A 22,183-nucleotide genomic window follows, 5' to 3' on the forward strand; every position below is an offset into this window, starting at 1 on the left:
TTCTAGGTGCTGGGGATGTGCTGGTGAATGAGACAGACAAGGGCTCTGTTCTGAAGGAGTCCATGTTCTAGTGAGAGGTCAGGGAAGAAGCAAAAATAACAAGTTCATTTCTGGGATGAGTATGTTTGTGGGAAAACAGAATGTGAATGGCGGACATCCGGGAGCCAGGGCATCCCCAGACTGAGTGGTCAGAAATGCTCTTGAGCTAAAACCTGAAGCATGAGAACAGTTCATACAGAATAAAGACGCAGAGGTTCCAACAGGGACTGGGCCTGGGAGCAGGCAAGGGCTGCAGCCTGCAGGGCCTCGTCAGCACTGAGAAACTGATACTTCATTCTTAATGCAACCAGTTTTACACAGGGCAATGATGTGGCCAGACAACGTGTTTTGCAAGGATTACTCGGGCTGCTGTGTAGAGAGGCGCATGGCAGGGAGACAAGAGGGGAAAGGAGACAGCAGCCAGGTTGTCACTGCGGTAGCCCAAGGCACCACACACTGGTGGCCGGGATCAGGGTGGAGGCAATGAGACAGAGGGCAGAACACGGAGAGGGGATATATCCTGACAGTAGGGTCCACGGAACTTGCTGAGGGCCTGGGGTATGGGAAAGGAAAGCGAAATGTTAAAGAGAAAAATTCCTGGGTAATTCGGCTTGATACCCTCCATACCCATATGGACAAAGTCATGCTGACGGCCCAGGCTGGAGCCGCTCCCAGAAGCATCTTCCCTCAGACTGGCCCTGGGCTCCAGATGGGTCCACGCCTTCCTGGTGAAATGGGAGTAGTTTAGGAAATGAGCTCTAAGGCCTTGGGTAGGGTGTAAATTGACTCTGCTTGTGGAGGTCTGTTCAGATCGGTCCATGGGACGCTAGTCTTGAACAGTTCTGATATTTCTTGACATGGCGCTCTGTGGTGAAATGATTGGGAAACAATGCTTATTATACTTTCCTCCAAGAAAATCATAACTAAGGCACATGAATATTGCAAGGTTCTGAAAGGTCCCACAGGTCAAAAAGCACTAAATCTAGCACATACATTAACATCACCCAATATACAGCACAGGCCGAGGCCCTCAACTCCTTCTGTCATCTGGAATTCAAGCAATAGCAGTGAGAGTAATAACTACTATTAACTGAGTACTTACTTGGTGCAAGGCACATTATATACATCTCCCTTGCTATGCATTATATACTGGTGTTTAATATACAACTGTTGCATTATCATTTCTTTTGTGAGTATGGGTCATACATTAACTGCAGAAGTAGTTATGTATCTTTTTTGATCATCCATATCAGCAGTGTCCTGATACATTTTTTTTTTTTTTTTGATACTGGTGATTGAACCTTGAGGCATTCTATCTCTGAGGTGCAACTTGCTGTTTTTCTTTTTTCTTTTTCTTTAATCAGGGTTTTGCTAGGTTGCTGAGTCTCACTAAGTTACTGAGGCTGGTCTTGAACCTGTGATCCTCCTGGGATTACCGGCGTGCATCACCTCATCTGCTCGCTCATCTACGATAAAGATCAGAAATCCTTCGCTTTATCATCCCACCTTCACTTGCTTAACTCAATTATCTACAATTAACAGTGAGAGTTTCCTACCTGCACTGCCACCTGTCTCTTCATCCATTCCTCATTACTCTCTTGTGTTCTATCTGCTCCCTCCATTTGTAGGGCAAGAACCACTTTGGGACAGTTCATGCTTTGAATACCCTCAGCCTTAGAAACTCCTAACATGTGTCTCTCCCCCCAAAAAGAATGTCATGACTTGACTTCCTGAATGTGGCTACTATCACATCTGAGTCTACAAACTGGCATCTAAGCCTTTAACAGCACCCAGCTAACACACACACACACACACACACACACACACACACACACACACACACACACTTCACCAGCACAGGCAGAGGGAGAAGCCTTTCCCCTGGTAGTAAACAACAAATCACCAGGGAGCAAGGAGGTCCATGCTTCCCGGGCTGCTCCAGCATGAGTAATTACAGTCACTAAACAAAGGTATCCTTTACACTGGGCAAAATGATTGCATTACCTGGGAAAATAACCTCAACAGAAACACAGCCAGTGGAGAGGAACCGGCTTCTCTCTAACCAACACTACCACGGAGTGGGGCAACGTAGGCAGGAAATGAAGAGCCTTCTGTGTGATCAAATGTGTCCAGGGAATTTTGAGGGAAAACGCCACTATTGAAGCTGTGAAATGACCAACACAGTGGGATTAATAATCCTCAGCCATTGGTTGTTGTTATAGGATTTCATATCACTTCCATCCACCATGGTTTCTTTAATTTTGTATTGAGAAAAGAGTGTCTAGAATAAGGTTTAAAGTAAACAAAATTACCCTCAACTTTCACAGTCTGTTAGTCTGTTATCCAGATTAAATTATACATGTTCTTTTGTAGAAGAAATCCACAAAATTTCCCAACTGTACATCGGTAAGAAAACTGTTAATGCTGTGACTGTCCTTTAAACACGGCCCATGAATAGAGAATTTTACTAAGAAATGAGTTTGCAAAGAGTACTGAATTTGTTATACCTAAGCTTTAGCAAAGACATCAGTGTCTGGTCCCTACTCAAAGTGCTTCCAGAACTGACCAAATTATGACCATTTACAAAGATATAACAACAAATTCCACTATCATGTGTAATTATAATGCATCAATAAAAAAAATTTTTTCCAGTCCCACTCTCCTTCTAGTCCCATTCTCCAAGAAAGGACACTGAGAAATCCCAAAAGAGCTCACACCTGAGCTGGGGATTCCTGGTGCTCAGGCCGTCTTTCATTGATACCCAGCACTTGGTGCCAAGCAGAAAATTACCCTTGTGCTGAACACAATACAGATGCCAATTAACGCATCAAATGAAAGCTTTACCTTAAAATAAACTCCCTACCCCGGGAAATCTGCTGCTCTATGTGTGGCTGTGGGCAAGGCCGAGGCCTCATAGGACCAGAAAGGAAAACAGAAACCATCAAAAGGAAAGACTAGAGGAGAGGAGGCAAAGCACCAGTGGACACGTTCCTGAGAGACGCTTGGGACTCCAAGGAGAAGCCAGGTGGATTTTCTGCTTTTGGGGTGGACCACACATTCGGCCCCAATTATCTGAAGCATCATTATCACAGCACGTAGGGAAGGCTCGGGGTGAAGATGCCCTTGGAGAGGTGGCACTGGCGCTCATGCATTTGAGATGAATGATGTAGACATTTGCCTCCATCCCAAAGTAGGCTGGGCTGGGCCACCAAGAAGCCACAGGAAGCCACCCAGCCTTCGAGAGAGAGACCCTGGCAGCAAAGGGAGCTCGGGTTTGTCTGACTGTGCTCAGGGTGGGGATCTGCGTTCCTCCTTCACTGGAGTTGGCTGCTCCGCTAGAAATTCCACATTGATCAGTTTCACACTCAAGTTGGAAAGAGGCAAGTATTCCTGGGGAAGGAAGCAGGAATCCCTTCAGACTGTCTTTGACTTCCCCATTCATTTTCTTTTTCTTTGTCGCAAATGTTATTTTACCAACTTGGGTCCCCCCATAACTGAAAATATATTTAATTATCCTAACCCTTACAGAATTAATAGGACCTATTTGATTTGAGAGGAAAAACATGTCTCTTATTTTTGAGGTAGAAATGAATGAATAACATGCATTTTAAGTTAACTTACAGTCAAATTTCACATATATATATATATATATATATATATATATATATATATATATATAGTGCAGTGGTACACACCTGTAATCCCAGTACTTGACAAGAGGATTGCAGGTTCAAGGCCAGCCTCAGCAACTTAGTGAGGCCCTCAGCAACTTGGCGAGATTCTCAGCAACTCAACGATACCATTTCAAAATAAAAAAATAAAAAGGGCTGGATTTGTAGCATGGAGGTAGAATTCCCTGGGTCCAATTCCAAGTACCAAAACCCAAAACCCAAACAAACAAACACAAAAACCACTGGTGTCTTAGGATTAGAAATAAATAAGCCAAACACAAAACTCCATTAAAACAGTTAAATTAAAGTAAATTTGAAGACAATTTGTTTCTCATTAATTTGCTTTGGATTTGTTTATGAGGGAAGTCTCTACCTGTATCAGAATAGGTAGATGGCCATGTTTTCCAAGAAGTAAAATCAGTGTGTGCCTGTGCATCCACTCACATGTGTGTACACACACACACACACACACACACAGTCTACCCTGGGGCACAGCCAATTTTAATTCAATTCTAAGGATACAAGTGCCCTGACTAGGAAAGACACATGCAACACTGGGATGACCCCGAACCCATTCAGGACCTACAGGTGGCACAATTTAGCATCCAAGGACTGTGGGATTCAGGAACTGGAGTATGCAGGCAAGGTACCGAAATTTCAGCATAACTAAACACCTGTGTCGGCCTCTGCTTCTTTACTAAAGTCACCCCAACAAGACACTTGATTTAAAGCACTGAGGACAAAGATCAGTGCTCATGCATAGTAATGAGCTCACAGCTGACTTGGAGATTAGGGCCAGGAGACCAAGGCAGAAACTTCATCAACATCTTGTTCAGGAGACCCTGGCTAAACAATATGGCGAGGAGCAAGAAAGGTTTTGGAAAACAAAATAAGATCCTGTGCAACATTTTCAGACAGCTCTTGTAAGCTGTTTTCACACGGTATCATCATCATCATTATTTGGGGGTGGAGGTTACTGAGAATTGAACCCAGGGGCATTCTACCCCTGGAGTGACACCCTCCAGCCTTTTTTTTTCTTTTGAAACAGGATCTAGCTAAGTTGCTGAGATAGCCTTGAACCTGTGATCCTCCTGTCTCAGCCTCCCAAGTCCTGGGATTACAAGCATGTACCACCACACCTGATTTATTTTAAAAAGAAAATGTAAGCATATAAAATCAGAAGGAACTTTTTTTTAAAAGCAAGTTCCCTAACTTCACACTTTGAATCTGCAGTTTTCTTTTTATGTTTTTAAGATTCCTCACTCAACCCCAGGGACCCAGCATCCTTCAATTCTTATCCAGAGCTGCTGTGCAGCTGGCTTTTGAGGTGGAAAAATTAAGTGATTCCTTTCTGTAGCATAAACGAAGACAGTCTGGGGGGGACGGCACGCTGTACTGTTTGCACTCAATACAGCAGAGGGAAGGAAGGGACACAGAGGAGCTCCTGCTTCATTCACTGTGGTCTCCTTCTGGACCAGCCTCGATTTCCAACCCCTCCTTCCGAGGCCGTAAATTAAGGCAATACCCAAACTCCATTCAGTAGACTATTTTGATAACCCAGCTTAAAACGCCTGCCTCCTTTCAGATGGGTAGGATTTCAGGGCTGTGTTTTAGAGCTCACCCTCTTGAGGTCAGGGGACTCCCTCAAGTCCGCATGGCATAAGGCTGGTACCTGGGCCGCCACGGTCTGTCCTGGTTGTTCTCCCCAGCCCTCCTCTGGGCAGTTGACAGAGGCTCGTTTGCAGCCGGTTCTATGAGGGATGCCCAGCGTCAGCCACAGCATCAGCCAGTGCTGCTGTCTCTTCTCCATTCAGTACACCTCGAGGCAGCGCAGTCCTGGCAGGCTCATAAATTCACTCACCTGCTTCCTATGTGTACGGCTCGGACCAGTCCCCCGGGACAGTTTAAGGCTAAGAAAGCTGGGAAAATGAGTGAGAAGAGGCAACTCGAGGCAGAGCTGCAGGGAAGTGGGGGCTGCAGGGCCTCGTGGACTGCGCCCAGAGGCACGGTGCCAAGCAGACACTGTCTAGACTTCTCGGGCCTCTCCCAGTGGAGGGGGAAAGGAGGGGGCCAGGCGGGAAGCCTGCCCACTTCATGTTCAGCTAATGAAAACACACCACCCGACCTCTGACAGGCTCCAGGCTGGGGGCTCTTTCTATGAATGACATTTCTTCCTGGGGGCTGGAATTCAGCTGCAGATTGAGGGAAGTTCTGCTAATCCAGCAATCGGAGGGGAGCTGATTCCTGGGGATTCCAAGTTCCCAAATTCGACTGAGTTGGGCAATGAGAGGACAAAGGTGAAGGGCTTTTGGTGACTGTTGTTTTGTTTTTGTGGTACTGGGGATTGAGCCTCAGTACACCCTACCCGTGAGCTACACTCCCCTCTCAGCCCTATTTTATTTTATTTTTTGAAACACAGTCTCCTAAGTTGCTGAGGTTGGTCTCAAACCTGCAATCCTCCAGCCTCAGCCTCCCAGCAATGGGGTTTACAAGCCTGCACCACACACCCAGCTAAAGGAGCAGGTTTTTAAGATTTCCATTTCTGCCGTCTTAACTTATTCATGAGGAAACCCACAAAATAAAGAACTGCCTTTGTTTTGTGGTATTGGGGATTGAACCCAGGGACATTCTACCTCCTACTGGCCCTTTTTATGTTTTATTTTCAAACAGGATCTTGCTAGCTTACTGAGATCTGGGTAACTTGCTGAGGCTAGCCTAGAACATGTGATCTTTCTATTTCAGCCTCCCAAGTACTGGAATTACAGATGTGTGACACCATACCTGGCTAAGAACTGGCTTTTTATTTTGGGGGGAGCAGTAACAGGGATTGAGCTCAGGGGCATTCTACTTCTGAGGCATACCCCCAGCCCTATTTTTTTTTTAACAGAGTCTTGCTAAATTGCTGAGGGTCTCATTAAAATGTGGAGGCTGGCCTCGAACCTGAGATACTCCTGTCTCAGCTTTTGGAGTTACTAGGATTACAGGCATATAACACCACCACACCCAGCAAGAACTGTTTTTTTGATGGCGTCCTCAAAACTCTGAATGATATCTATTTATACAAGAGATATCATTCAGAGTTTTGTAATATGTAATATGGCCACTGTTTTCCAGTAAGCAACACACGATTCAGAGACAGTGCAGGGTTTGAGGAACTTGGCACATTCTTTAGGAAAACGGTGTCCCTTTCTCTGGTGGCACACAGCCCTGGGCTGGGGTACTGGGCTTGGTGAGCACAGGGTGAGGCAGAGTCAGCACTACATGTCTCCTCAGCAAGGCGCATTTGTGCAGCAAACAATCTGTACAACCATCCCCAGCAACTAGGCTGGAGATTCAGAGCCATCTTGCAATTTGGCCTTCTTTAATGTGAAACAGTTGTGAATACATCTGAAGGACAAAAAAAAAAATTGCCCTAAAACATCCTGAGTCACTGACTATTAGCTGCAAATGGTTTGATATAGCATCTGTGCTCCAACATGCATCAGAAAAGCCACTGGAGCTGAATCCAAGTGAAGACCATGACCGCGTCCTCCTGGCCAGAGGGACCGTGAGGCAGGGTCAGCTGGCCCTCAATCTATGTAACAACTGGTGGAGCTTGAAGAGCTACATGGCCGGTCTCCACGGTGCTGAGCCCACGCTACGGGCAAAGTGTCTGGTTTGTTTCCAAGTCAGTTTCACGTATAAGGCCCAGTGGGTGGACCCAGGCCACTGCGCTTTACCCTGGGATTTAAGTCCTGGCTTTGTACCCTGACTCTGCTACTTACAGGGTGGCTGCTTTGGAGTACCCAGCTGGATTATCTGAGCCATGATTTCTTCATGGATAAAATGCACATTATAGTAACTACTTATCAGGTTATGAGAATTAAATAAGATGGGGCCTTTCTCTTCCTGTCTGCCTCCTGGATAACCACTGGCTATTTTTCTGAGCTCAGCTTGCAAGCCACTTCCTCTTGGAGACCTTCCTGGACCCCACAAGGCCCTTAGTGCTGTCCTCACGCTTCTTACACTGGACAACTATGAGCCTGGGTCAGAGCTGGAAGCTCCCTGGGGCACAAATGCAGCGAGAGGGAACAGGTCTGTGAGACTTTCCCCTTTCCTTTTTTGAGCTGATTTTTTAAGAAAATGTACTTTGCTGGGCTTGGTGGCACATGCTTGTAATCCCCACACTTGGGAGGCGGATACAGGAGGATCGCGCAGGTTCGAAGCCAGCCTTGCTGGCTTAAGAGATCCTGTTTCCAAATAAAAATGTAATATAAAACAGGTCTGGGAGTGTATCCCAAACGTAGAAGGGTTCCATCTCCAGTACCACCAAAAAAAAAAAAAAAAAAAAAAAAAGAAAGAAAGAAAGAAAGAAAGAAAGAAAGAAAGAAAGAAAAAATGTACTTTGTCCCAGATGATTAATGTAAACCAGCACATCATGGCTTTGTGCAGTTGTATCTTTACATAAATATGAGCATGGTGGTTGTGGATGTTCTAGGAGACTCCTCCTGCAGCCCAGCCACTTTGAGATGACCTCACTGTGATGGCAGGACCAGCTCCGGGGCCTGGGGCCAGCTGGGTGGGCATGCATGGCTTCTCAGGACAGCCGTGAACCCAGCACTACCTCCCCAGAGGACTCAAGGTTTGTGTGCAAAGCACCCAAAGGTGCCGCTTTGGCTCCCAAGGGGACAAATCCCAGCCTGCTCCAGAAACACCTCCTGGCCTGTCTTTAAGTTGGAGCTGGGCATGGTGGTGCATGCTTCTAACCCCAGTACTCGGGAGGCTGAGACAGGAGGATTTCAGGTTTATGTCCAGCCTCAGCAACTTGTAAAACCCTTCTCAGCTTAGTGAACCCTGTTTCAAAATAAAGAATAAAGCTGAGTGGTGGCGCATGCTTGTAATCCCAGCATTGAGGAGGCTGAGACTGGAGGATCATGGTTCTTGGACAGTCTCAGGTACTTAGCGAGGCCCTTTGCAAACTCAACGAGACTCTGTTTCAAAAATAAAAAGACTAAAGGCCGGGCATGGTGAAGCAGGCTTGTAATCCCCGCGCTTGGGAGGCAGAGCCAGGAGGGTCGCGCAGGTTCAAAGCCAGCCACGCCAGCTTAAGAGACCCTATTTCCAAATAAAGAAGTATAAAAATAGGTACTGGGAGTGTAGCCCGGAGGTAGAAGGGTTTCCAGGAACCCCAGTACCACCAAAAAATAAAAATAAAAAAATAATAAAAAAATAAAAAGACTAAAAAAATAGGATTGGGGGTGTAGCTCGGAGGTACAATGCCCCTGGGTTCCATCCCTAGTACTACAATAAATAAAAAATAAAAAATAAAAAACAAAAAACAAAAAATAAAGAATAAAATGAGGCTGGAAGGTTGGCTTAGAGGTAGAACGCCTCTGGGATCAATTCCCAGTAAAACACACACACACACACACACACACACACACGCACGCACGCACGCACACGCACGCACGCACGCACGCACATGCACATGCCTGTGAGTAGCTGATTTTTTTTTTTTTTGAGACAATGAAAGCAACGGGTCCTATTTGTGTGATCATATTTCCCAACACTAAAATTTAACCCTGTCAGAAAACAGGCCATGCTAGGGGAATAAGAGCAAGAATATATGAAAATGTTCATCCAAGATATCTGGTGGCCACCAACACACACAGAGAAACCCAGGAGAGAGAAGAAGCCGTGCAGGAACCCAGGAGGAGTTCCGTCTCCCTTCCTTTGCCTTTCTTCTCTTCCCAGTCCTTCCCATCCTCCACTGCCTCTGGGGGAACCTCTGCTGCCTCTGACCCACCACCTACGCCCAGGAGGTGTGGCAGGAGGGCAGAATTCTCTCCCTGGGGGAATGGCAGAGTTGGGGCTTTACAGAGGAAACACAATATAGGCGTTTAAAGGGCAAGATTGACTCAGTAGAAGCAAGGGTTCTGATATAAATTCTGAGCACCAAAGCACCCACTGGAATAACCCAGTTTTCTTTTTTATGTGTGTGATTTATTTATTTGAGGCTGTAGGTATCAAACCCAGGGCTCTGCACAAGCTCTAGGCAAGCACTCTATCACTGAGCTATATCCCTCGTCTTTTAAATTTTATTTTGAAACATGGTGTCCCTAAGTTGCCCAGGTTGGCCTTGAACGTGTCATCTTCTCATCTCAGCCTCTTGAGTATCTAAGTGACAAGCCTGTTCCACTGTGCATGGTGGCCCTGTTTTTAAAATTTATTTTGGTTGCCGGGCATGGTGGCGCACACTTGTAATCCCCGCGCTGGGGAGGCGGAGACAGGAGGATCGCGCAGGTTCCAAGCCAGCCGCACTGGCTTAAGAGACCCTGTTTTCAAAAATAAAAATATAAAAAATAGGTCTGGGAGTGTAGCCTGGAGGTAGAAGGGCTTCCAGAAACCCCAGTACTACACACACACACACACAAATTTATTTTGGTTTATCATAATTATTATTATTTGCAGTACCAAGGATTGAATCCAGGGACACTTTACCACTGATCTAGATACTCTGCTCTTTGTGTGTATGTGTGTGGTACTGGGGGTGGAACCCAGAGGCTTTCTACCTCCAGGCTATACTCCCAGACCTATTTTATACTTTATTTGGAAACAGAGTCTCACTAAGTTGCTGAGAGCCTCACTCAGTAACTGAGGTTGGCTTCGAACCTGTGTGATCCTCCTGTCTCAGCCTCCCAAAATAGAGTTAGAACTTCACTTGAGCCAGAACACAGGCTGTACGATAATGGACTAGTGGATATTTCTGTGTACATTGTTGAAATTATAGAGTCAAAAAACAAAACAAAACATTCTTTGTTAGTGCCTCGTGGGGAACGAGGAGACGCTTCATCTCTTACAGTGTTATTTTTGTTATTGACTATGGACCATGAGGAGAGGGGCCTTTTCCATGACGTCACTGAGGAGAGAGGCAGAGATAGCATCCTTCCCACCTTACAGATGAGGAAAGTGAGCTCAGGGAAGATGAGCAACTTGCACAAGGCCTCACATCTGGATAAACCAGAAGTCAAGCCCAGTCAACCACCCAAAAGCCTGTCAGTCAAGCCCTAAGTCAGAGACATTAGCTATCCTGAAAAAAAGTGCTATCAGCTAGAAAGGGGCAAAGCAAGACAGCCAAGGACTGGTTTAATATATCATAATATGGCTCTTAATTTAAAAAATGCTCAGCCTGGCATTGTGGTGCGTGCTTGTAATCCCAGCATTTGGGAGGTTGAGACAGGAGAATCCGGATTCACAGACAGCCTCAGCTACTACTTAGTGAGGCCCTTTGCAGCTCAGTGAGACCCTGTTTCAAAATAAAGAATAAAAAATAGGATTGGGGGTGTCGCTTGGAGGTAGAATGCCCCTGGGTTCCACCCCCAGTACCACACACACACACACACACACACACACACACACACAAAAATGCTCGTGACAGGGTTCATGTAAAAGACAGACTGGGGACTGGGGGATGTAGCTCAGTTGTAGAGCACTTACCTAGCATGTACAAGGCACTGGGTTCAACCCTCAGGACTGGGACACAGAAAAGAAAAGGAGAGAAAAGGAAATAAGAAAAGAAAAGAAGAAAAAAAGAAAGACTTAGAGAAATGCAAATATGAGAATGAGAGACAAAAACGAAGGAGGAAATTTGGGGAAGGCTTGAGCGACATGAAAATAAGAAGCAAGAGAAAAACACCAGAGCCCAGGGACAGACACACCTTCAGAGGAAGTTCCACCCCCTGGATGGGACGCACTGATCAGGTGGACAGGATGAGGATGGCCTGGCTGCCCGAGTGGAGCTCTGAGGTTCTGAGGGGCAGGGCCACCCATCCCACAGCTCTATTTCAGCATCTGCTGGGCCAGGGGCCAGAGGTGAGACAGGAGGTGGTAATTTCTGCTAACACCGTGGATCTGGCTCCCAAAGGCCAGATGCGCCTGAGCCATACAGTAGCGATGGTGGTGGCAGCTCCTTCAGAACAGGGACCTGTCAGGTATCGCCTGTTAGTCCCACTCTACTGAGGAAAAAATAACAACTTTTGCCTCAGACACCAGATTTAAAGCTAGAAAACAACAGGAAAAAAAAAGTTGAGAAAGACAGAGACTGTTTTCCTCCATCAATTCAAGCCAACATCCCACAACAAAGGCATACACACATCTGGACCCACAACATGCCACAGCTCTTTGCCAAGTATTCTATAACTTGTTTGGCAACAGCTTGGTTGGTCACAAATGGTGTCTGGGATTATTCAGGCAATGTATTAGGGGATCATAAATTCACACTTAATCGTGGGAATAGCTTAACAGTGATGGCTTTCAAATGAGGACATAAAAAGTCTGTGAAAAGATTACAGAGAAATCTTTCAACCGCAGCAGAAAATGCAAATTTATAGGATATATTTTGTACTCCAACTACCCAAAGAGCATTTGATTAGCAAGTCATTGCCAGACTTTGCTAATGCAAAAGCTGTTATCTATGATAGCAGCAGTGCTTAGAGCCTTAGTAACAGCAACTATTTTCTTCATCAGAAGAGCCAAGAAAATCTCATCATCCTACCCTTTCTGCTGCCAACGGTAGAAGGTTTGGCTCAAATGAATTCATCTGAAGAATGCAGAAGCTTGGGTCAGAAATTGGTAGGTGCCATTCCCCTAGCCTTTTCATTCACATGAGACCTTGGTTCTAGCATCTCTTTTTCTATGTTGTCTTTGTTATTTCCACACAGTCCCAAACTCTGTCTTCTAATTATTCTAATTCTGGCTAAACATTTGTCAGTGCTTGCCAAATTGAATTGATTTTCTCCAGTAAGAATGGCAAATAGCTTTCATCTCACATACAGACTCTTGATTGATTGCTAATGACTACCTGGAACATTGCTGAGTAGGATTTTCAAACCTCCTCCAGGTTCAGTAGAAAATAATTCTATGATTGATTAGCAACGTCTGTCCTGAGGAAGGGGGAATGTAGTGGTGATGTGTATGCTGTGTCTGTGCCATCTCTAGAGGCCATTTATCTCATAGTGTTGGGAGGTACTTTTGGTGGTACTTTTATTGTCTACCGTGTCTAATAAGCTCATTGCATACTTCTGTTGATTGGTTTGATCATTTCTCCAGAAGAGGGATGAACCGAGAGTAGCTATCTATAAAACCTTATTTCCTACATTCTTCTCCTAAGACAATTTCTAGAAGTCCTGCTCTTTGGACATTTCATCCAGTGCCTTGACATCAAGAGAATTCTTTTGACCACTTTCTTTTTCAAAACAAATTTACCCTCCCAATACATTATTTAATTTAAATAAAGAAATTAACATGCTATTTTCCAATAAAACATAAAAATAAAATATGCTCATAAAACATTTAGAGAATATAGAAAAGACAAGAGCCCAAGAATAAGCCTACCACCTACAGATAATATTTTATAAACACAACTTTTAGTGGCACACATGGCTGTGGTGTGATTTATTTTACCCTTCTCCCATTGGATATTTAGTCGGCATTGTTTTTAGCTGTCATAGGTAACACAGTTGGCATCTTATGTCTAATCTCTTTAAATGTAATAGTGACCAGGACAAACTGGCCAAATAGAATGATTTGATGCTTTTTCCTTAACTTAGTTCCTCAATATATATTAAAGTGAGTCCTGTAATATCCACCAATGAAATGGTCAAGTAAGCTTCCCCAAAGCTGATCTGGAGTTTACTAAATTGGATTCATATCATAAAGACTGTACTTACTATGTTTGCTGTATGTCCTTGTACCTAACAAGGAAAACAGTTTACCATAACACTGTTAACTACAAGTTAGAATGCTTAAAATAATATCCAAATTGCAAGTCTCACCAAGAGCATTAATTTACCTTTTCATTAATTATGCTCATTTTTGCTAAAATATGAATTAAAAACTTGCCAAATGTTACTAAGGGCAAAACACCAACAATCTGGACTGACAAAATATAATCATCGTTGGGCAAGAAACATGAAACATACACAAAATGATCGTTCCTATTACTCACTGTCTTCACCAGATGTCTTTCCACATTAGTTTATAACCACCTTCTTGCACCAACATCCTCTGTCTTGATTGGGTCTTGGCTACCTAGATATATCCAGATGTCACATTCACTGAGCTACATAGTAAAGATTTGTATATTGTACAAACTTTTAAAAAATAAAAGCAAATTTTCTGTTGTTGTTTTTTTTTGTGGTACTGAGGATTGAGCCCTTTTTATTTTTTTATTTTTAATAAATTTTTATTGGTGCATTGTAGTCATATATCTCAATGGGATTAAAAAAAAAAAACTTGTGGAGATATACATGCACACATCACCCAATCAGCCCCTACCCAATCTCTAACCCCTTTCCTCCCCTCCCTCCCACCCATGCTTGGCTTCCTGGTTGACTTTGATATGTTTAAATACATCATGTGCTTTAAAGAGTTTCCCTTATCCTCCCTCTTATCCCCTCCGTATTTTTTTGTTTTTGAAACAGGGTCTCACTATGTCACTGAAAGTCTTGCTAAGTTGTTGTGGCTGGTCTTAAACCTGTGATCCTCCTATCTCAGCCTTCCCACCACTGGGATTATAGGTGTGAACCCCCAGGCCCAGCCCTATACATATAAACATTCTCTTTTTTTAAAGGGCTGAGGGGGAAGCTCAGTGGTAGAGCATCATCTGGGTTAATGCCCCAGTACCACCACCACCAAAAAAGAAAAAGAAAAAAGGAAGAAAAGAAAAAGGCCACCACCAGGCTGTAAGCAACCCAAGGGCTGAGACCGTGTCTTGCACTTTATCCATGATTCTGCGCCATGTGCAAGGTGTGCACAGCCTGCAGGAGCGGATGCTATCTGACAGCAAAGAGAAGGGAATCCTGTGCCATCCATGGTTCACTCTTAGAGAAAGCACCTTTGCCCAAACTGCAAGGACTAGAAATAGGCACCTTGGAAAAGTATGCATTTGACTGCAAAGATATTGATCATCTGGTTTACAAAATGAACCATACTTTATTTCAATCGTACAATCTCTGATATTACCTTGAGCTGGGGGTCTCACCATGTTGCTTAGGTTGATCTTGCTCAAATGACCCTCCTGCCTCAGCCTCTCCCCAGTAGCTGGGACTACAAGCCTACGTCACCACCTCCAGCTAATATCTGTTGTTGTTATTAAGCTAATAAAATGTGTCTGCTAGGAATGTTCTGTTGGATGTGCAGTTATGTGAAGAGGAGTAGGAAAAAGAAATGACATTTTGAATTCTCATACGTGACCACTGGTATTCACAGCTTGCGCTTCCCTCTTTGTTCTGTGAAAGCCTATGCAGCTCTGCCTACCTGGCTTTATTTGCTTCTTTGGGATATCTCTTCTAGGGTCATTCCATCCACCTCAACCTCTGCCCCCCACATCCATTCTCCATCATGGCTCTTTGCCAACTGGCTTCTGATGACTCTTAGTTTCTGTCAACCCATCAAGAGACATTTGTAGGAACTTAACTACCATAACTACTCTCTAAAGGCATCTTCAGTGGCTAGGGTCTTCGTTTGCCAGGTAGTTGCCTAGCTGCTTTGGCTATCAGCAGCAATCCTGCTATTTTGTTTTGTATTGGAGGTTGAACCCAGGAGCATTATAACTCTGAGCTACATTCACCTCCCCCCCACCGCCAATTCTATTTTATTTTTCATTTTCAAACAGGGTCTTGTTAAGTTGTTGAGGGGCCTCACTAAGCTGCTGAAGCTGATCTGGAACTGTGACCCTCCTGTTTCAGCCTCCCAAGTACTGGAGATTACAGGCATGTGACACTGTGTCCGGCTCAGTTCTGCTATGTCCTAACATCCAAATTTCCAACAGTGGTCTTGAGAATCGCAGCAAGTAGTTTATTTGCCAAAGGATACAGAAGAGGTCATTTTAGTGGCTAATATACAAGGGGGAGCTCCGAGGAGCAGCAAGTGGGTGTGGGCTATTCTCTGGGCCTGCCTGATTCTCTCAGGACAATTCTAAGGAATGTAGAGGAGCCCCAAATCAGCCCACAAAGCCCTTAGCGTTAGCCACATTGCAGATACTGGAATGCCAATGGAGGCGAGCAGTGTGGTCCTGAGGGACAAGGCCTGGATAATCTCCCAGGATGCATGTCGCGCTCAGGGCCAGGGAGGTGCGGAGTGCCCCTGCTTTTCCTGGCTATGTTCCTACGTGACCAAGTGTGGATTCTGTACTGGAATGAATGACCCGATTTGTAAATCTGCCCCCTCCCTCATTCTAGACCTGGAGTGTTGGGAATCAACGCCAGCAGAGGCTCTACCAAGAGTGATGGGAGGACCTGGGCACTCGCCAGGCTCCCCTCCAGAAGCAGGCAGCTGCCAGCATCACCTCCAGCCTGTCCTATTTGACAGAGATCCACGGACAGAGACTTGAGGGCCACACGAGCTAACTCCTGGGTTCTCTATAACATGCCTCCATCTCCAGCACCTCTCCAGGAACTGCAGTGATGACCAGTGAGAGGGGATGGGAGAAAATGAGCAGGTCCTTCCTGGGTGTTAGCTGGGGCCTCCCTTCTGCCGCTGCCTTCATCTTGTGTCTACTGCCATCCAGATGCCAACATTACATCTAGAGGCATGTGGAGCACGCAACACCCTCTTTCAAGCAGAGACTCTAAGTGTGCAGTGAATGTGTGCTCCGTGCATGGGGCAGGATTCAGAAGGTGGCTGGCTGGGATGGAGGAGTAAGGGAATGAGCAGGTAAGCAAAAAGGAAGGAAGCAATCAAAAAGCAACCCTAAAGGGCCAGGTAAGAGGATGGCCATGAAAAACAGTGCACCACGTGCCCTAATAAGACTCATTAACAGCTTCTCAAATCCAACCAAATGGGAGTTACATAGACTGACATTAGCAATATTGATAGTCGCCTTTTCCGAAGCTTGGACCACTTCCAGTTCTGAAGGTTTACTCCACAGGCTTTGGTATCTTCAAACATCAACATGATTTGTAAGGCAATCACACTATTAAAACATTTTTGCTAGCTGGGCTTGGTGGCACACGCTTCTAATCCCAGCATTTGGGAGGCTGAGATAGGAGGATCTGGGTTCGTGGACAGCCTCAGTGAGGCCCTTTGCAACTCAGTGAGACACTGTTTCAAAATAAAGAATAAAAAATAGGGTTGCAGGTATAGCTCAGAGATAGAATGCCCCTGGGTTCTATTCCCAGTACTGCAAAAACACACACACACACACACACACACACACACACACACACACACACTGAATAAAAGTAAAGCAAACAGCATCAAGAAAACTCTCTTCCTTTTCTTTTTCCTCGTGGTTCCTGGGGATCGAACCCAGGGGCATTCTACTCTGAGTTACACCTCCAGCCCTATTTTATTTTTTATTTGGAAACAGGCTCTCACTAAGTTGCTGCAGTTGGCTTTGTATATGTGACCCTCTTGTCTCAGCCTCCCAAGAGCTGGGATTACAGGTCTGGACCACCATGCCTGGCCTCACTTTATGTGACACTGTGGCCCAGCTGCCTGCTTCTGGAGGGGAGCCTGGCGAGTGCCCAGGTCCTCCCATCGCTCTTGGTAGTGCCTCTGCTGGCGTTCATTCCCAACACTCCAGGTCTAGAATGGGGGAGGGGGGCAGATTTACAAATCAGATTATTCATTCCTATACAATTTATTTCTAAATTTCATTGTGTGAGTGTGTGTGTATGTGTGTAGGGTGAATTCTAGCTTTATCCCAGCCCTATTTTATTTCTTATTCTGAAATAGTCTCACTAAGTCACTGTGTGCTAGCACTCAAGCTGTGGTCCTCTCACTTCAGTCTCCTAAATACTGGGCATGTGTCACCGTGTCCAGCTCTACGGTTCATTCCTATATATGTGTCTGGTACTGGAGATTGAACTCAGAGGTTCATTATTTATTTTGGAACAAGGTCTCACTAAATTGCTGGGGCTGGTCTCAAACCTGCGATCTTTCTGTCTCAGCCTCCCAAGTACTAAAATTATAGGTGTGCTCTACCACACTCAGTTTCTAAATATCATTTTTAAAGAATTCAACATGGTAGGGCATGGTGGCACATACTTGGAATCCCAGTACTTTGGGAGGCCGAAATAGGGGGACTGAAGGTTTGAGACCAGCCTTGGCGACTTAGGACCCCAGCAACTTAGTGAGACACTGTTTCAAAATAGAAATAAAATAGGGCTGGGGGTATAGCTCAGAGGTAGAATGCCCCTGGGTTCATTTCCCAATATCTAACTAAATAAAAGAAAGAGTTCTGTATGATTTGCACAATTTTAGCTGATCAAAAGTTTACTAAAATGGACTCATGCCAATAAAGACTATAAATACCATATTTGAGCATGTTTGCTGAATGTCCTTATAGTTGACAAGGAAAAAAACTTCTGCCACAAGCACCATCAACTACAAGATATAATGCTTAAAATATATCCAAATCACGAGACTCCTATGGAGAGAGCTGGTTTATCTTTTCATTAATAACTAAAAGTATATTACTAACACATGGATTAAAAGTAACTTGCCAGTTACTTGTAGGGCCAGGTACCAAAGGTTGGATTGATTAAAAAAGGTAACAATCCTTAAAAAAACTAAAGTCATGAAATGTGATGTCTCGCTCTTCAGTAGACCACGGCCTGACTTCAGAGCCTTGTTTCTGCACCAACTCCCTCTGTTTTCAGGCCTCAGCACTTCTCCATTTTGCTTTTTTCCCTGTAGATTTTTGCCTGGGAGTTGAGAGTACTGGATGCTTTACTACCTCCAGCAGGAAACTGCTGCTGGGGGAACTTCGTGCCAGGGCTAGGATTTTCCTGGCAGTCGCAGGGGGGTGGGGAGGGGTTGTAGTACAGACTCTGGACCACACAGCTCTATGTGGGTGAACTCACAGCCTCTTCACACCTCACACTTACATTCTGGTTCACAGAGCCATTTCACACACTAGCTGGCAATGCTTAGGCCTGCTGTAACACTCAAGTGGGATTCACCTCATCCATCACTAACTACAGCTGTCTTCTGAGGGCCACAGCAGGGGATGGAGGCGAGTTCCTTAACCAGAGCTAGATTCCCCGTGAAGGGAGATGCTTCCTATTCTTAAAGGCCACAAAGCAAGATGGATGAGGAGGCCTGGAGTTCAAGGTGGGTTCCAAAGGTAAAGGGAGCTGGGTTTGGATCCTCCTCCACAACAAACCAGCTGTATGACCTTGGGCAAGGTGCCCAAGTCTCTTTTAATCTGTTCCCTCCATTATAAGTGGGGATGATGAAACCTACCTTATGGAGTTGGGGAGAGCTTTAGAAATCATGCACGTAACACCGCCAATATCTGGTTATACAAAGTACTTGGTGAAGGATAAGCCTTCGTTCCTGGCAGTGGAGTTCCTGGAAGTGGAGCGGGGCGCTTCCCAAGCGCGTGGGGGCTGAAGCCAGATTACCTGGGTTCCAGTTCTAGCTGAGGGCATCTGATAAGTTACCTAAACTTCTGTGACTCACTTTCTCTATCACTAAAACGGGATTTCATTACAACAGCGTAGATATCTAATAAATATTAGCTATTTTCCTTATTCCTTTGGGAATAAAAAACGATTGTGTTGCTACCTTAGCCAAGAGTGTAGTGAATTAAATGAGACTTCAGTACAATGTGTATTTTATTTAAATAGTGAAGTCTCTGTATGCTTTTCTGAATTTTGGGACAGAGTCAAGTTAAAACGGTAAGGGTGGGGCTAAACTGTAATATGCAGGAAAAAAATTCAAAGAGGAGTGGAAACCACCCACCAGGGAGCTATTTCTTTTGTAATGTGCATTCCATTTCTTCTCCCTCATGCTTTGTAATTCCTTCCACATTTCCTGCCACAATTATCAAATGTTTAGTTTCTGACCTCACTGTTCTGGAGACTAGAGCCCAGGGAGTTTAGAATTGTTTATTTTCTGTCCATAAACCTTTGAGTTAATGAAGGGGCTTGTGATCGAAGGTTTGTTGGTTTGTTTGTAGTGTCTCAGGAAGGTCACTGGAGTTGAAAAGAAAACATTACCAAAAAAAAAAAAAAAAAAAAAAAAGGAAGAAGAAAAAGAAGAAAAGAAAGAAAGAAAAAGAAAACCCAGCGCTGAAATGCTTTGACTGGAAACGCAGAGCCCCCAAAGGGCAGCGCCTTGGGTCTCGCACACTTGCGCAACGTGGGCTTAAGGGGAAATTTCAGATTTTAAAAGGCCGTTATATGGCCCAGATAATAATACAAAATCTCAGAGCACTTTTCAGAGAAGAAAATAAATTTCAAGGAATTACAATCTCACTTTATAAAAGAGAAAGAAACATCTATTTTGCCCTCAAAGAAGAATCTTTCCACCCCCCGCCCCCACCCCCAAGGAGCCTGACTTGGAAAGAAAAAGTCCCCAACTATTCTCAGTTTCCTCCAGAGTGAAGCACTCGAGGCGCTTTTTGAACTCGGCAGCCGCTCGCGTCCCGCCTCGGTCCGACCCGCCCAGCTCGCGCTTCCTCCCCATCCCCACCCTCTCTCCATTTTTGGCGCGGTGGGGCTCCGGCTCGGGGCCCAAACTTCTCCCGATTTTGAGATTTAAGTTCGGTAAGCAGCCTTTCTGCTCGGAGCGTCCCCGGAGCCCCCCCCCCCCCGCGCCCCCTACCTCGGCGCGGACCCAGGCGACGGCCACCAGCGCGAGCGCGACCCAGCGCCTGCTCATCTGCGGAGAGAGGGGAGAGGGGCTGAGACCGGCCGCCGCCGCGGACCTGCCCGGGTCCCGCAGCCGCCCCGCCGGCCCCCGGCTCACCATGGCGGTCCGGCTCGGGGGCGCGGGGCAGGCGGCCGCGGCGAGCGGGGCAGGCGCGGAGCCTCGCGATCGCCGGCCTCCGAGGGAACCCGGCCGGCGCCCGCCGCCCCTTAAGACCCCTCCTTCCCCGCCGCCGGCCCCCCAGCTCCTCCCATTCTCCTCCCCTTCTGCAGCGGCGCCCCGCGCCTCCCCCCGCCCCCGCCCGCCCCGCGCCCGGCGCCGCCGAGCCCCCCTCCGGGTCCGGCCGGCGCGCAGAAGCCGAGGCCCGGGGGTGTCCCGGGGGCGCCCAGGGGGGAGCCAAGCGCCACCCCGGGGGCCGGCTGGCCTGCGGCGGTCCGGGCAGCGGCGGGTGTCCAGGTGGGCGGGCCGCGGGGGCCGGCCCGGGCTGAGGACCTGGAGGAAAGGCGCCCCACTGCCGGGGGGGGGGGGTGCAGAGGGGCCCTCCAGTCGGGGGCAGCGGTGACCCTGCAGCCGGAACGCAGGGAAATGGGCCCAGGGGCGCAGACCGAGAGGCGTAGGAAGGCTGCTGTGGGTTCCACTGTGATCTGGGAGCGAAGGTGCGGCCGCCCTGCCTGGCTGAGTCCAGTGTTTGCAGCTGGCTAGTCCTGCCCTTCCCTCCCATCCTGGACCCTCTCCTCACCTGGGTCCCTGCTTCCTTACACCGCTGTCATCCAGGTAGCCTTCCTAGTCGTGCCTCCCGAATCCACCAACTTCTTGCCAACAGTCTTTAAAGCTGCGTACCTGCGGCAGTGCTGACCCCCTGATGTATGGCCTCTTTCCTTCCAGGAGACCCCTGGGCACCTCAGAATTGGCATGCTGGAAGCTGGGCTTCATTTCCCGCCAGCTCTGGGGACGCCTCATCTAGCTCCTTCCGTGGTTACCTCCAAAGCCCATCTGCGTTTGCCAGAGGCCCGTTGTCACCAAGCCTGGTGGTTTTCCTATTGGGATCTCATAGGTGTCCCTTACTCCCCTTCCCAGGCCACTTCCATAGGCCTGACGTCACTCTCCCTCTCCCTCTTGGAAATTCTAGAAAGCACCTGCTTGTCCTCTGGCTCCCACTGCCACCCCCACCTTCTGTGTCCCCTGCAGCAGGTTGTCATAGTCTTTGACCACCTGGTTAAACGGCTTTCTCCCATTCTTCTTTATTCTCTTCCTTTACTAAGAAACTTTCAGCACTCTTCTCCCACATTAAATCCAAACCTTCTTCCCTTTTGTAAGCCCTCGTCATCTAAGACGTGGTGCGCCCTGGCCATCTGGCCTCTCCATGCTCAGCATGTTCTGCTGCTCACACCAGGCCGGTTTGTCCTCTCACCTTGTTGTGGTCACTCTTCTGTTAAGGCTTGCTGAATGCCTACTGCTGAAGTTTTAGGGGACGTCAAAATAGCGCCCAGCTTCCCGTGCAATTGATGGCCACAAGAGTCTCACTGATGGACAGCAAATGTCATTTAAAATATTTTTTTTTTTTTTTTTTTTGGTGCTGGGGATTGAACCCAGGGTCATCCTGCCTCCAAACTGCATCCCCATTCCATTATTTTCTTTTTAATTTTGAAACAGTCTAAGTTGCTCATGCAAACCTTCAATCCTCCTGTCACAGCCTCCCAAGTACTGGGATTTCAGGCGTGCACCACTGCGCCCAGCTAAATGCCCGCTTTGGTCCTGGTGACAACTGGGATGGTGGCCATGGCTGTAGAGCTGGAGGGGCAATGAGCCTATTCCTAGTGCACCCCAGAACTAAG

General features: G+C 46.5%; 1 protein-coding gene across 1 annotated transcript in view; it reads right to left on the minus strand.

The window, feature by feature from the left end:
- Nucleotides 1-20,602, minus strand: part of FSTL1 (follistatin like 1) — a gene marked incomplete at both ends in the record, with an annotated part of 60,342 nt that extends 39,740 nt beyond the window's left edge. Inside the window, 4 exon segments of the mRNA XM_080696524.1 lie at nucleotides 20,304-20,352; nucleotides 20,448-20,511; nucleotides 20,514-20,575; nucleotides 20,577-20,602. Of these exon segments, the coding sequence (XP_080552650.1) occupies nucleotides 20,304-20,352; nucleotides 20,448-20,511; nucleotides 20,514-20,575; nucleotides 20,577-20,602 (201 nt within the window).
- Between the last annotated feature and the right edge of the window lie 1,581 nt (nucleotides 20,603-22,183).

This window comes from Muscardinus avellanarius (genome assembly GCF_963383645.1).
Source record: "Muscardinus avellanarius genome assembly, chromosome: 5".
In the NCBI taxonomy this organism is placed as follows: domain Eukaryota; kingdom Metazoa; phylum Chordata; class Mammalia; order Rodentia; family Gliridae; genus Muscardinus; species Muscardinus avellanarius.